This window comes from Paralichthys olivaceus, chromosome 1 (assembly GCF_024713975.1).
Source record: "Paralichthys olivaceus isolate ysfri-2021 chromosome 1, ASM2471397v2, whole genome shotgun sequence".
NCBI lineage: Eukaryota > Metazoa > Chordata > Actinopteri > Pleuronectiformes > Paralichthyidae > Paralichthys > Paralichthys olivaceus.
Genome location: NC_091093.1, coordinates 31030866 through 31048665, shown reverse-complemented (window position 1 = coordinate 31048665; position 17800 = coordinate 31030866). Strand labels below are relative to the sequence as shown.

Below are 17800 nucleotides of genomic sequence, written 5' to 3'. Positions count from 1 at the left end.
GACCTTCGACTTTAAACTTGGACAATTAAACAGTTTGGTGTGTTCACTTATTTTTACATTCACCATCAACCAATCAGCATCAGCTTTATTCATTTTACTGTATTTATTTATGGGGCACTTTTTAAAATGTACGGTTCAAAGAAACACACGTCATCAAATGAGCAGGGCAACAATCAAGGAGTCACATATTAAAACACCATATTCATTTTAAAGAACTCTTAAAAGACATACAGTTCTTTTAAATAGATTTTAAGAAATAAAATTCAATAAAAATAGAATTAAAATTCAGGTAAAACCAGGAAAGGCTGTCTAACCCTGGATTTAAAAGGTTCCAGAGGTTTGTGGGCCTCGCAGCAGACGCTCTGTCCACTTTAGTTTTTAATCTGGAACACACAGAAGACCTCTGCTCGAGGACATCAACGTGCGTGACGGCTCTTCAAACAATAAAAGGTTTGATATGTAGCTGGGAGAAAAGCCGTGGAGCGCTTTAACAGAAATCAGTCAAATCTTAGAATCAACTCTAACACACACAGGGAGCCAGTGTAAAGATGCCAGAACAGCAGTGATGTGCTCGTGTTATTTTGATAGATTATATGAATGAGGATGAAGACAGTCTTCTGAACTTGCTGTGTGATAATGACGTGAGCTGTGGTGATTGACTTCATGAGCTCTAGATGACTGATCAGTTGCACCTGTGAGAGGAGGTGTCAACAGGTTGATGTTAAAAGCGGCTCTGGGCCTCCTGCACCTCCCGTGTCCGTCTGATTAACTGTCATCAGCCGGTTCCACCATCCTAACATGTTTCACCCCTGAACATCTGGAGCCAGAAGCGACGTCTCCTCAGGCTCCTCGGACAGTGGCTTCAGTAGCTCCTTGCCCCTGTAGCCATAGGCCCCTTTAAATATGGTGAACCAGTGCATGCCTCATTCTGCACTGAGGAAAAACCGACTGAAACGTTTTCAGAGTCTGACCAAACCTCCGATATGTGAAGTATCGACATTTAAAATCCAAATGAACCAACACTATTCTCTTGAGTTAATTTAGAGCCTCCAGTGAATCCGCTCCAATCTGCAGGTTTTTCGGACTGTGGGAGGAAGCTGAGGGACTTGGAGAAACAGGGACAACATGCAACATGCCCTGGCCAAACTGGGATTCAAACCTAACCACTGTCTGACCACGCCGTCCAAGGGCATAAAACAAAAACGTGGAATCACAGTTTTTCCCATCCGCTACTAGTCTCATCAACAAGGCCTGGAACCCACCCTGACACTCTCCCACATTCCACCTCTGCCTCCATATGTCACATTGACACTGCATTCACACTCTATGCGTTACGTTAACGCTCAGCTATTTACTTGCATATTGGAAATACTCTGCATACTGTGAACACTTGCACATTGTACTGCTCTACTTATTTTTTCCTTTTTACCTTCATAAACACACTGTGTATATATTTTTATATTTATATTGTTAAATTTTAATACTTGATTTTCTAATCTTCTTATATTTAGAGATGTCTCACATGCACCAACAACACAAAAACAAATTCCATGTATGTGTAAACTTTTCTGATTCTGATTTAATTTCAATCCTCGTTGAACGAACTGAGGGAGTCTCTTGTGCCCCAGGTCGTACAACTCTTCACCACAGAGATTCCTGGCTCACAACAAATACTCCGACTGTTTATTACTGGATGTATTATATGTCTGTCTTTGGTCTTAGGTTATATTTATTCTCTTGGTATGAATCTAATCTAGGTATTTTTTGATTTAACATCTGACCATTTGTTGACAATTTGAACTGCCTCTATGGACACATACTTTTACCTCCGTGATTCTATAAACAATATGTCTGGTCCTGGTTTTAATCCTTTCTTCATTTCATATAAGTATTCTTTTATATGACAATTGACTATTGTTGACTACTTGCACAGACTTTTACTTTTATATATCTATCCGTCTATATCCATCTATATATCTCATATATATATATATATAGTACTAACAATCTCAGCGATGGTTCCTCTTTAAAAACCTCGGTGTAATAATACCTTGTCACAGATCTGGTTCTTCCTGTTTGTTGGAATCAGACAGACAAACCTCTGGTCTTGAACTGTGACTGGGTGTCACTGACGTGTACGATCACACTTCTGTCAGACACGATGGAGGCAGGAGCACTCGTCCTGCTGCTGTTGGCTTTACTGGGCTCTGCGTCCACTCTCAGCTTCTATGGAGACAGTCTGAGCTTCATGCTTCCAAAGAAGAACAAGGACGGGACTTTCATGGTACAGGCTCTAATAATCCTCTCTCATTTTCACAATGGTTTATTCTCATACACTCAGACATCACAGCGCTGGAGATCTGCAGAGGAGGGAAGACGGAAACACTTCGATGATTTTGCTTGTTCAGATTTAACTTCTTTAAATTTTTATTTCTATATCAACTCGAGCTGTTTGAGAAATGTGAGTGATTTTGTTTTTGAATCAGTGGAACAGGTCTGTAATTTAAAATGAGTCAGTGTAAAAGAGTGACATGACTCAGATTCAAAAAACTAAAATCCTTCCCTGTCTCACGGAATCACTCGTCTCCAGGAGATAAATATAATCAGCTCAGGGCTTTTAATTTGATATGTCAGCTCTCTCACACGATCATCACACGATCATCGGACATATCAGATTTCTGTAAGAACCTGCAGACTCACTTCAGAGGACAGATTCAGATTCACGCAGATTAATTCTGCTTCATCAGTCGAGGGCCAAGTTTCACGCTCATATTCAACAGTGGGCCTGAGGAACATGAACCTGATGTGAGGATCATGAACCTGATGTGAGGAACATGAACCTGATGTGAGGATCATGAACCTGATGTGAGGATCATGAACCTGATGTGAGGATCATGAACCTGATGAGAGGAACATGCAGTAGATGAAGAAACTGCCTCAGCTTACGAAACACAAAAATATTCGATCCCTCCAGTAAAACCTTCTGGAATTTTTATTTTGAATAACCGGCCTGACAGCATTGACTCGCTCGGCTGGTCTTGTTTTTGTTTTCATCATACTCAATGAACGAGGAAACTCAAAGCTGTTTTATGGACTCTGATCTTTCTCAAACGCTGCAGGTGACCTTCCATCACAGACAGAACGGCCGGAGCAGCTGCCAGGATCAGTCGTCCTTCAAATGTGGCGGAGACGTCTGCACCAGCTTTAATAAGACAAGTGTCCTGCAAACAGACAAGGATGCAACGGGCCAGGGCCGGTGGTGCCAGACTGAAGGACGCACGACAGCGACCGTCTCGACCAATGAAACCTCCTTCTCTCTGAGGTCTGTCCAGGTCGCAGCACAACAGGCCTGAAGGGAAATGTCCCTAATGTGGGACAAATACATAAAAACATATTCAGTTCGGATTTATTATCTTTGCCATGTATGTGTGCAACTTTTTGTTTCCTGTAGACTTGAACTGAAGCTTAATGTGGCTTGTGTTATAAAGTAACTCGTGTGTATGAATGTGCGCTCAGAGGAAACCATCCATTTATATATGTGCATAATAATAATCATAATAAGAGTGTGTTTGAATTTGAAGTGGTTCAAACTAAAAGTGATTTTAATCTTTTCACTCCGACATCAAGAAGAGTTTATCAAAAAACATAAAACTTAAATCCGTCAGAAGCAGCAGAAGAAACTTTATCGTGGAGGAGACGAATCACTTCTCTCATGTCTCATCTACTGACAGCAGAACACTGAATGTGACACTGTGGGTTTGATGAAGGTCTGAGTGAAGCGTCTCCACGTGTTTGTGTATCTGTGAGTGACACCCTCTCCCACCCCCTCGTGTTCAGGGGCTCCGGCTGCTGCTGGGAGTCCAACGTCAACGGACAAACAAACTGGACGAGTCTGGCACAGCTGGACCTGGGAACTCGCTCTGACTCACGTGCCATCAACAACTGTCCTGTGACCACGACAGTGCCTCTTATAAGGTAGCAGCTTCTCTTCTCACTGGGGTTGAACATGTGACATTTGTCCACCTCCTTTTCCCCGTTTTTATTCTTTCACTTTATTTCAGAAGCTCAGACATTTTTTTATTTGTTTTAATGGTTGTTTTTAATTTTCCTAATTGATCCAAATGTCCCTGAAATATGTGAACACAGAACTTTAACAGTCATTTTTAGGATTCATACATTTATTTTTAATGTTTAATGGTCAGAACGGTGCAGGAAATATTTAGAACATCTGGAATTCTTCTTCTGATGTCAAAGGAAATCATTTCTGCAAAACTACATGAATGAAAATTAGTGTTAAGTCAAATAAAACTCACATACGTTTGTTTCAACATCATAATTATCTGTATAATAGTTTTCTCTTCTTTAAGTCGCATTCGTAGTTTTGTTTTTGGTTTATTTAACTTTTTTATAGATAAATTTTTTGGCCAAAGGAATTTATGTCACTCTTCATCAAGTAAAAACCACTTACTTTAAATTGAAAATGAAAACGAAAATAATACTAATGGTCAGTGTTGTGTTTCCACTCAGGGTTCCTCAGAACTGTTTTTCAAGGATTCGTCTTCTGGCTCATGATCCAGACGGAGACGACGTGAGATGCAGCTTCAGCTCAGGGGTCCCGGTTCCCTCCAACTTTACTCTGGACAAGGTAAACCATGGTTTATTGAACAGGTAATAAATACACAGTGCGGCAGAGCTACAGGGGCTGTGAGATTCTAAATAGGTGCCAGGATATTTCTCTAATTTAAATCTTTGATACTTATTGTTGTGATTACTTCCATTTTTATTCCTTCTGCATTCAAACCAATTGTGTTGTTGTTGTGCAGCACTTTGTGCTTTGTGTTGAGAGAACGCTCTGTCAATAAAGTCATTATTATCATTATTATATTCAAATCAATGTTCAGAAAATGATTTCATTCCTTTTCTGTGAAGATCAACGTCCAAAGAGACCAAAAAGTGAAAATGACCCGTTGAACTGTCTGTGTGTTTCCAGGCAGCGTGCACACTGACACGAGCAGGTAACATCTCCGTCGGCGTTCAAGTGTTTGAGCTGATGCTGGAGGACTTTCCTTCTGGAAACATCACTGTGACGTACGCAGACGGATCGTCAGTGGTTCACAACGTCTCCGCCGTGAAGTCGTCACCTCTCTGCAAAGTAAAGCTGCAGTTCTCAGTGCAGGGTGAGTGGCCCTTCGTCAAATAGATGTTACAGTATTAATATATCGGTTCTATTATTGAGTCACAGCGTGAAAAGATGTTTTTATACAAGAATAATTAAAGAATAAAGAAGTAAAAGCAAGAAAAACGTTTGTCACCTCAGTTTCACCTCGCTTCTCATTATATTTATATATTAAATGTAAAAGTTTTTCTTTTACTCCTGAAAGATGTTTTTTTAAATCTTTAAACTTTTTATTATAACGTATATAAACATACTAATAATATTTTAGGACCATTATCTTTCTTATTGTTACCTGGTGACTTCACATAAATGTCTCAACAACAACAACTCACCTGTAAAGGTAATCATGAGTTAGTGAAGTAATTCGTATCTTTGGCTGCAGTGAATTTAAATGGAACAAATAACACTATGTAAAATGTAGTACATCACTTCTGTTCTAGGCTGCAGTATTTCAGTAAATCTACTTTCCTGCACCTCAAATGTATTTTTCAGTCACTGTAAAACAAATATTGTCACAGTTTGTCCTCCGTACTTTTCCCAAAGCAGAGGAACGAAAGTTCATAAACATATAAACTGAAGCTCTGAATTTAGCTTTAGCCTCGGCCACATCCCAGCCCATGTCCCCTCGTAGATTAATAAATGTAACTGTTGTTGTCCATCTTTATTTACACTCTGAAACCTGGACTGTTGCACTGGATTCCTTTCAATCAGAGGAATAATTCCACATGGCTGCCTCATGACAGACTCTGACATTTCCTGGTAGAGAAACGTGGCGATGATGCTCGACCACATCAGAGGCTTCATCGATAACTAGAGTGTCAAAAGAAAGAAGAGGAAGTTCCGTTCACAGCCTCTGGTGTTTGTGTTTCAGTCCTCCCTCCAGTACCGAGGTGTGAAGTTGGTCATGTGCAGCCCATGTTCTTGTCTAAGACTCCGTCACATGGGGATGTTCTTCATGCCACAGTGGGTAAGCAGTTCCAGCTCTACGCCCAAGCGCAGGCTCCCCACAGCAGGTATGTACATCACACGTGTGCTGACCAATCATACGTGTCAGATAAAGATCAGAGTTTCACTTTTCCTCTGCTCTGTCCCCGTTTGTCCTGCAGCATCCATGACTTCCAGGTCAGCGGCCCTCAGAACATGAGCAAAACCTTCAAGGACGACACAGATGGAAAAGCCGAGGTCACCGTGCAGTGGACGCCGCAGCCCAGCGATCTGTACAGATTCGTCCCGTTCTGCTTCACCGCAGAGACCAATGAAACGTCAGTGGAAGAAGTTCCTCTCTAGAATTCTCTGTTCATTGTTTGTGTGAATCTGAATCATCTTTTCTTTCTTTCGTCCTTCAGCCAGTCAGAGATGAGGTGTGTTGTTGTCATGGTGACCCAATCATCTATCACTCAAGGTTTGTTCTTCTCCAGCTTCCCTTAATTTTTCTGGATAAATAAACCCCACCTCCTCCATGTTAGCAGATGGGACATGGACCCAACTAAAAAAGTAGAGGTTAAATAAATGTTTGTCAAAGATGTTTCTGTCAGTTCAGCTGGTTCTCGTCTCAGTGATCTGTTCGTTCAAGTGTTTCTGATCAGTTTGGATTCATTCGTTATTTGATGATGTAAATCTAATTCACTCATTTCTGCTCTAGTTGAGTCCCAGAATACAAATATAGATCAGGAAATGAGCATAACCGCTCCCCTGTGATATTCTGAACCAATATTTCCCTTCTTGATAAGTTAATGTCAAAGTGGATTCTGATTTAAAGGCAAGGCCTCTGTTCAATGCTCACCGAACAAGATGACGGTGACCCTGGACACTGCGTCCATGCCTGGCATCGACAATAACTTCCTGCAGCTGAACGACCCCTCATGCTCCCTCACCACCAACGGCTCGCAGATTACAGGCACCATGTCGTTCACCGCCTGTGGCACAAAAATTGAGGTTTGGAGAGTCTTTTACTTTTAATGGAAAAATCCACATGATCGAATCTCATCGGGAGTTTGAGCGTTTTTAAAAGCAAAGAGAGGAATTAAGCAAAATATACGAATAAAAAATCTGTGTATGTTCTGCTCTCAGCTGTTTATAGCTTTTCTCCTATGTCTGTTTGTCGTAAATAAAGGACTCAGGGGACTACATCAGCTTCAAGAATGAGATCAACTCCATTGAGCTGCCCAACGAGGTTATAACCCGCAGGAGGAAGGTTAAGATTGGCTTCTCCTGCCAGTTTCCCAAAATCATTAGCATCTCCAGTTACTACAACCTCTACAAGTCCGACTACATCTTCACCGAGGCCAGCTTTGGCAGCTTTGGCTACACCTTCGATATATTCCCTGATAGCAACTTTACAAATAAGGTTGAGGCCAAGGCCTATCCAGTAGAGGCCAAGCTGCTGGACATGATCTACATGGGCATTCAAGCTCAGTCGGAACTTCCGGATGTTAAAGTGTTTGTCGAATCCTGCAAAGCCACTCCTGATGACAACCCTGAGAACCCCCTCTTCTACGACCTCATCAAGAATGGGTGAGTGCTGATGCAGAAATCCTTTCATTAGTAAACGTGGAAGATATTAACAATTGTTCTTATGCAGTGGTTTGACTGCATGTCATTTGTTTTTAAAAGGTGTCTTAAGGATGAGACAGTTAAAGTCTTCCCATCTAATGCGACTGAGTTCAAATTTGGGGTTCAAGCCTTCAAATTTACCGGAAACCTTGAACAGGTAATTCAAAACTGAAATTGAAGCTGAAACCTGAAATATTAGATGAGACAGTTTTCCACTGAAACAGCTCAATAAAGGTTTATTTAATGTAAAATCAACATACGACACACACAACATTTTTAATTTCGCTGTCATTTACGAATCATTTGATTAGGAACTCTAAACTCTCTCCTGCCGCCTTACAGGTGTACATCACCTGCTCCGTCATCATGTGTGAGGCGGCCAGTTCCTTTTCCAGATGTGCCCAGGGCTGTCAGCCGAGTGCAGCCCGCAGACGCAGACGAGGGCTGAGCACGGAGACAGCTGGCCACTACATTACCCAGGGTCCTTTGCGGTTTGTCGGGTCGTCTGTGTCCGAAGAGCCAATGGATGATAAAACAAAGAGTGACAAGCCCCTTGCAGGTTAACATGAACCTACCAACTCTACTTTACTCTACTCTACTCTACCTACCTAATACCAACTCTACTCTACTCTACCTACCTAATACCAACTCTACTTTACTCTACTCTATCTACCTAATACCAACTCTACTTTACTCTACTCTACCTAATACCGACTCTACTTTACTCTACTCTATCTACCTAACACCAACTCTACTTTACTCTACTCTACCTACCTAATACCAACTCTACTCTACCTAATACCAACTCTACTTTACTCTACTCTACCTACCTAATACCAACTCTACTTTACTCTAGTCTATCTACCTAATACCAACTCTACTCTACTCTATCTACCTAATACCAACTCTACTTTACTCTACTCTATCTACCTAATACCAACTCTACTCTACTCTACCTACCTAATACTGACTCTACCCTAACAACGTACCTACCAACTCTACTTTACTGACTCTATCCTACCTACCAACTCTACCTACCTAATATCAACTCTACTTTACTCTACTCTACCTACCTAATATCAACTCTACTTTACTCTACTCTATCTACCTAATACCAACTCTACTCTACTCTACCTTATACCAACTCTACTCTACTCTACCTAATACCAACTCTACTCTACCTACCTTATACCAACTCTACTTTACTCTATCTACCTAATACCTACTCTACTCTACCTACCTAATACTGACTCTACCCTAACAACGTACCTACCAACTCTACTTTACTCTATCTACCTAATACCTACTCTACTCTACCTACCTAATACCAACTCTACTCTACCTATCTAATACCAACTCTACTTTACTCTACTCTATCTACCTAATACCAACTCTACTTTACTCTACTCTACCTAATACCAACTCTACTCTATCTACCTAATACCAACTCTACTTTACTCTACTCTATCTACCTAATACCAACTCTACTTTACTCTACTCTACCTACCTTATACCAACTCTACTTTACTCTATCTACCTAATACCTACTCTACTCTATCTACCTAATACCAACTCTACTCTACTCTACCTAATACCAACTCTACTCTACTCTATCTACCTTATACCAACTCTACTCTACTCTACCTAATACCAACTCTACTCTACTCTATCTACCTTATACCAACTCTACTTTACTCTATCTACCTAATACCTACTCTACTCTACCTACCTAATACTGACTCTACCCTAACAACGTACCTACCAACTCTACTTTACTCTACTCTACCTACCTAATACCAACTCTACTCTACCTATCTAATACCAACTCTACTTTACTCTACTCTATCTACCTAATACCAACTCTACTTTACTCTACTCTACCTAATACCAACTCTACTCTACCTACCTAATACCAACTCTACTTTACTCTACTCTATCTACCTAATACCAACTCTACTTTACTCTACTCTACCTAATACCAACTCTACTCTATCTACCTAATACCAACTCTACTTTACTCTACTCTACCTACCTTATACCAACTCTACTTTACTCTACTCTATCTACCTAATACCAACTCTACTTTACTCTACTCTATCTACCTAATACCAACTCTACTCTACCTACCTAATACCAACTCTACTCTACCTACCTAATACCAACTCTACTTTACTCTACTCTACCTAATACCAACTCTACTTTACTCTACTCTATCTACCTAATACCAACTCTACTTTACTCTACTCTATCTACCTAATACCAACTCTACTCTACCTACCTAATACCAACTCTACTTTACTCTACTCTATCTACCTAATACCAACTCTACTTTACTCTACTCTATCTACCTAATACCAACTCTACTCTACTCTACCTACCTAATACCAACTCTACTTTACTCTACTCTATCTACCTAATACCAACTCTACTTTACTCTACTCTACCTACCTAATACCAACTCTACTTTACTCTACTCTATCTACCTAATACCAACTCTACTCTACTCTATCTACCTAATACCGACTCTACTCTATCTACCTAATACCAACTCTACTTTACTCTACTCTATCTACCTAATACCAACTCTACTTTACTCTACTCTACCTAATACCAACTCTACTCTATCTACCTAATACCAACTCTACTTTACTCTACTCTACTCTACCTACCTAATACCAACTCTACTTTACTCTACTCTACCTAATACCGACTCTACTCTATCTACCTAATACCAACTCTACTTTACTCTACTCTATCTACCTAATACCAACTCTACTTTACTCTACTCTACCTAATACCAACTCTACTCTATCTACCTAATACCAACTCTACTCTACTCTATCTACCTAATACCGACTCTACTCTATCTACCTAATACCAACTCTACTTTACTCTACTCTACCTACCTAATACCAACTCTACTCTACTCTATATACCTAATACCAACTCTACTTTACTCTACTCTATCTACCTAATACCAACTCTACTTTACTCTACTCTACCTAATACCAACTCTACTTTACTCTACTCTACTCTACCTACCTAATACCAACTCTACTCTACTCTATCTACCTAATACCAACTCTACTTTACTCTACTCTACCTACCTAATACCAACTCTACTTTACTCTACTCTATCTACCTAATACCAACTCTACTTTACTCTACTCTACCTAATACCGACTCTACTCTATCTACCTAATACCAACTCTACTTTACTCTACTCTATCTACCTAATACCAACTCTACTTTACTCTACTCTACCTAATACCGACTCTACTCTATCTACCTAATACCAACTCTACTTTACTCTACTCTACCTACCTAATACCAACTCTACTCTACCTATCTAATACCAACTCTACTTTACTCTACTCTATCTACCTAATACCAACTCTACTTTACTCTACTCTACCTAATACCAACTCTACTTTACTCTACTCTATCTACCTAATACCAACTCTACTTTACTCTACTCTACCTAATACCAACTCTACTCTATCTACCTAATACCAACTCTACTTTACTCTACTCTACCTACCTTATACCAACTCTACTTTACTCTACTCTATCTACCTAATACCAACTCTACTTTACTCTACTCTATCTACCTAATACCAACTCTACTCTACCTACCTAATACCAACTCTACTTTACTCTACCTACCTAATACCAACTCTACTCTACCTACCTAATACCAACTCTACTTTACTCTACTCTACCTACCTTATACCAACTCTACTTTACTCTACTCTATCTACCTAATACCAACTCTACTTTACTCTACTCTATCTACCTAATACCAACTCTACTCTACCTACCTAATACCAACTCTACTTTACTCTACTCTACCTACCTTATACCAACTCTACTTTACTCTACTCTATCTACCTAATACCAACTCTACTCTACCTACCTAATACCAACTCTACTTTACTCTACTCTATCTACCTAATACCAACTCTACTCTACTCTACCTACCTAATACCAACTCTACTTTACTCTACTCTATCTACCTAATACCAACTCTACTTTACTCTACTCTACCTACCTAATACCAACTCTACTTTACTCTACTCTATCTACCTAATACCAACTCTACTCTACTCTATCTACCTAATACCGACTCTACTCTATCTACCTAATACCAACTCTACTTTACTCTACTCTATCTACCTAATACCAACTCTACTTTACTCTACTCTACCTAATACCAACTCTACTCTATCTACCTAATACCAACTCTACTTTACTCTACTCTACCTACCTAATACCAACTCTACTTTACTCTACTCTATCTACCTAATACCAACTCTACTCTACTCTATCTACCTAATACCGACTCTACTCTATCTACCTAATACCAACTCTACTTTACTCTACTCTACCTACCTAATACCAACTCTACTTTACTCTACTCTATCTACCTAATACCAACTCTACTTTACTCTACTCTACCTAATACCGACTCTACTCTATCTACCTAATACCAACTCTACTTTACTCTACTCTATCTACCTAATACCAACTCTACTTTACTCTACTCTACCTAATACCAACTCTACTCTATCTACCTAATACCAACTCTACTCTACTCTATCTACCTAATACCGACTCTACTCTATCTACCTAATACCAACTCTACTTTACTCTACTCTACCTACCTAATACCAACTCTACTCTACTCTATATACCTAATACCAACTCTACTTTACTCTACTCTATCTACCTAATACCAACTCTACTTTACTCTACTCTATCTACCTAATACCAACTCTACTTTACTCTACTCTACCTAATACCAACTCTACTTTACTCTACTCTACTCTACCTACCTAATACCAACTCTACTCTACTCTATCTACCTAATACCAACTCTACTTTACTCTACTCTACTCTACCTACCTAATACCAACTCTACTTTACTCTACTCTATCTACCTAATACCAACTCTACTTTACTCTACTCTACCTAATACCGACTCTACTCTATCTACCTAATACCAACTCTACTTTACTCTACTCTACCTACCTAATACCAACTCTACTTTACTCTACTCTACCTAATACCGACTCTACTCTATCTACCTAATACTAACTCTACTCTACTCTACTCTACCTACCTTATACCAACTCTACTTTACTCTACTCTACCTAATACCGACTCTACTCTATCTACCTAATACTAACTCTACTTTACTCTACTCTACCTACCTTATACCAACTCTACTTTACTCTACTCTATCTACCTAATACCAACTCTACTTTACTCTACTCTATCTACCTAATACCAACTCTACTCTACCTACCTAATACCAACTCTACTTTACTCTACTCTACCTACCTTATACCAACTCTACTTTACTCTACTCTATCTACCTAATACCAACTCTACTCTACCTACCTAATACCAACTCTACTTTACTCTACTCTATCTACCTAATACCAACTCTACTCTACTCTACCTACCTAATACCAACTCTACTTTACTCTACTCTATCTACCTAATACCAACTCTACTCTACTCTACCTACCTAATACCAACTCTACTTTACTCTACTCTACCTACCTAATACCAACTCTACTTTACTCTACTCTATCTACCTAATACCAACTCTACTCTACTCTATCTACCTAATACCGACTCTACTCTATCTACCTAATACCAACTCTACTTTACTCTACTCTATCTACCTAATACCAACTCTACTTTACTCTACTCTACCTAATACCAACTCTACTCTATCTACCTAATACCAACTCTACTTTACTCTACTCTACCTACCTAATACCAACTCTACTTTACTCTACTCTATCTACCTAATACCAACTCTACTCTACTCTATCTACCTAATACCGACTCTACTCTATCTACCTAATACCAACTCTACTTTACTCTACTCTACCTACCTAATACCAACTCTACTTTACTCTACTCTATCTACCTAATACCAACTCTACTTTACTCTACTCTACCTAATACCGACTCTACTCTATCTACCTAATACCAACTCTACTTTACTCTACTCTATCTACCTAATACCAACTCTACTTTACTCTACTCTACCTAATACCAACTCTACTCTATCTACCTAATACCAACTCTACTCTACTCTATCTACCTAATACCGACTCTACTCTATCTACCTAATACCAACTCTACTCTACTCTATCTACCTAATACCGACTCTACTCTATCTATCTAATACCAACTCTACTTTACTCTACTCTACCTACCTAATACCAACTCTACTCTACTCTATATACCTAATACCAACTCTACTTTACTCTACTCTATCTACCTAATACCAACTCTACTTTACTCTACTCTACCTAATACCAACTCTACTTTACTCTACTCTACTCTACCTACCTAATACCAACTCTACTCTACTCTATCTACCTAATACCAACTCTACTTTACTCTACTCTACCTACCTAATACCAACTCTACTCTACTCTATATACCTAATACCAACTCTACTTTACTCTACTCTATCTACCTAATACCAACTCTACTTTACTCTACTCTACCTAATACCAACTCTACTTTACTCTACTCTACTCTACCTACCTAATACCAACTCTACTCTACTCTATCTACCTAATACCAACTCTACTTTACTCTACTCTACTCTACCTACCTAATACCAACTCTACTTTACTCTACTCTATCTACCTAATACCAACTCTACTTTACTCTACTCTACCTAATACCGACTCTACTCTATCTACCTAATACCAACTCTACTTTACTCTACTCTACCTACCTAATACCAACTCTACTTTACTCTACTCTACCTAATACCGACTCTACTCTATCTACCTAATACTAACTCTACTCTACTCTATCTACCTTATACTGACTCTACCCTAACAACGTACCTACCAACTCTACCCTACTGACTCTATCCTACAAACCAACTCTACTTTACTGACTCTATCCTACCTACCAACTCTACCTACCTACATATTGTCTGTCTGCCTGTAAGCTTCTGTATAATTGTCTTTTTGTGACTCTGCCTGTTTCTTCAGATGTCAAATCAAGCGGAGAAGACCGGAAACTCATGCAGATCTTTAACACCAACAGCAGCAGCATCTTCTTTGGCTGTGCCTTCTTATTATCAGTGGTGTTGATGGCTGTGGCTGTTCACTACTTCAGGAGGAGGAGAAAGGAAGACGACGACCGCAACGCTCTTATAGCTTCAGCCTTTGACGACTAAAACTAATCTTAGTTTCACACACGTTGTGTCTTTTATAAAACGACCAGTGTATAAGATTTTGTTGAGACATGTCGTCCATCTTTATTCACAGTTAATCTTTAAAAACATAATCTTAAAAAATCTGACGTGTATAAGAATCAATGACTACTTCTCTTAGCATGTATTTGTATTTGTTTTTGTGGCTGTTCAAATCCTTTAGACTTCACCAACTGGTTTTCTGTTGTATCTGGTGTTGAATTCTTTTTAAGGAGGTGGAGGTGGGGCAGGGCCCAGTATTCAGTAAGGTAACACCATATGAAACACAGGTGTGTTGCTGGAATATGAAATACACAATAGGCCTGGTTAATCTTTGTAATTACATGAATTACCTGTGTGAACAAAACATCAACAGATCAGACTTAATCTACCTTTTTAAAGGCCGGTCAAACTATCCGGCCATGATTCTGCAAATCCTGTGTTATTCAATGTGTTTAATGGTCGTGCCACTGAAAGACTTTTAGCTTCATACAATACAAATTGTGCCAACAGCTAAATGCAACAACTTTCTGTGATGGTGAAATCATATATATCTGCAATTTAAATGGGATTGTATTTACGATAAAGGGGAAATATGTATGATAAAGACTTTCAGTGATTGAAGCCTTAATCTCATTATAATAAACATCATTCTGTGTGTGATCATTCTTTGTGTGTTCTCATTGTGTTGGACAGACTGTGTGTGGTGAAGTTGTTTTATTTTTTTTATGCCTTTCTGGGCAAAACTGGAGATTTCAGAGGAGGCAGGGATCGAACCACTAACCCAATGATAAAATCAGGCCGATTTCAATTCAATTCAATTTTATTTTATTTGTATAGCGCCAAATCATCATATACATTATCTCAAGGCACTTTACATAGAAGGTCAGGAACTTAAAATCAAAATATAGAGAAACCCACCAGTTCCCTCATGAGCAGCACTTTGCGACTGTGGAGGAAAAACTCCCTCAGATGGATTTAACAAAACAGAGAATGATAAATGTAGATCTTAAAATACATAACACATCCAGATGCTAATTGCTGACACGGAAACTGTCTCTTTACTCTCGTAATGTGAGTTTTCATAAAATTATGACTATATTCTCGCATTATTATGACTTTTGTCTTGTTAAATTACGACTTTACTCTCGTAACATCATGAATCTTCTCTTGCTAAATAACCACCTCATTCTTGTAATATTATTACTTTTCACTTAATGAATTACAACTTCAGTCTTGTAACATTGTTACTTTTTTCTGTTTAAATTACGACTTGACTCTCGTAACATCACGACATTAAATCATACGCTTGTAAAAGCTTGTTTGCATTTTGCCAAACAAAACGTTTGTGTGTTGCAGTGATGTCAAATGACACAGTCACTGAAAAGACCTGCTGAGGTTGTAAGTTGCATTGTTTCATTTTTGTCCTGAAATATCAATTCACTTCTGGGACACATTTATTTCAACCTGGAATCAAAAAGCACTGGAGTCAAGCTTGGAGACAGAGACACAGAGAGAGAGAGAAAGATAGAGACATACACATACACAGAGACAGATAGAGAGTCAGACAGAGACAGACAGACAGATAGAGAGTCAGACAGAGACAGAGAGAGAGAGAAAGATAGAGACATACACAGAGACAGAGAGAGAGACAGACAGACAGACAGACAGACAGATAGAGAGTCAGACAGAGACAGACAGACAGATAGAGAGTCAGACAGAGACAGACAGAGACATACAGATAGAGAGTCAGACAGAGACAGACAGACAGACAGACAGAGCACACTCACCATCATTTACTGGAACTCGTAATTCCACCCCTTGTGAGATGTTAGTGGCATGAATCAAAGTATGAGGAAGAATAAGAACAATAATAATTTGATTGTATTGTTTCATATGACAAGATGTTGGCTCAGATATCAGAGACACATCAGAGCCGCCAAAGCAAAGTGATGAAAGATAAAAAATAAAATGTGTCTGTCTCTTTTTTCTCTTTCTTCATGTCTCACTCCGCGTGTGTCTCTGCCATGCGTCTCACTCTGTCTCTCTGTCATACGTCTCACCCTGTGTCTCTACATTGCGTCTCACCCTGTGTCTCTGCCCTGCGTCTCTCAACCTGCTGAGGTTGTAAGTTGTATTTTTACATTTTTGTCCTGAAATATCAATTTACCTCTGGGACACAATTATTTAAACCTGGAATCAAAAAGCACTGGAGTCAGGCTTGGAATCTAATGCTAAATGCTAAACATGGAAGCCTCCGCAGAGAGGGTCCCCTCCCTGTAAATATAAAGTATTTGAATATAAAGTATTTGAATATAAAGGGTATTTTCTGTGGTAAAGAAAACTACAATTCAAACATTTTAGATGAAAACAAACCAGGGAAAACATCATGAGGATTATTCTACATTAAATCTCTGCCAATAGATCGTTTCACCTGAATCTGACACTGGAGCTTTAAGAGTGTGGGACCTCCACCTGCCGAAAGCAGAGCAGCCTTCATTTAGAGGTTTAGTTGAAGAGTAGCACAGTTAAACGTGTGTGAAGTGTCTGGGCACTTTAACTGTGATGGTTTCAGTGATGAGAAGCAGCTCGTGCTCTAATTAACTGAGGAGGCTGGATTCCTGTCTTAAATCTCTGGACAAAGGGATATTGTTTTGGAGGATTAAGAAGAAATGCAGTCAGAGAACATCCGACAAACATCTACTGGATCCAGAAATCTCTGTGTGTCTGTCTGTCCACCTGTCCGTCCATCTGTCCGCCTGTGTCTCTGATATCTTGAGAACCGGTCCTCTCGTTTCGTGTGTTGTTCGGGGCTCAGTGAAGTGCACATGATG

The 17800-nt window shown here is 39.3% G+C and overlaps 1 protein-coding gene across 1 annotated transcript; it reads left to right on the top strand.

Annotated features, from left to right (window-relative positions):
- The first annotated feature begins 2125 nt into the window (after positions 1–2125).
- LOC109643240 (uncharacterized) lies at positions 2126–15632 on the top strand. The gene is made up of 13 exons (XM_069527823.1): positions 2126–2284; positions 3120–3322; positions 3838–3975; positions 4528–4645; positions 4991–5177; positions 6048–6189; positions 6283–6438; positions 6523–6578; positions 6936–7111; positions 7290–7690; positions 7790–7886; positions 8072–8288; positions 14764–15632. Exons 1-13 carry the CDS (start codon positions 2162–2164, stop codon positions 14949–14951), a joined length of 2202 nt encoding a protein of 733 aa, XP_069383924.1. The 5' UTR covers positions 2126–2161; the 3' UTR covers positions 14952–15632.
- Positions 15633–17800: the final 2168 nt, after the last annotated feature.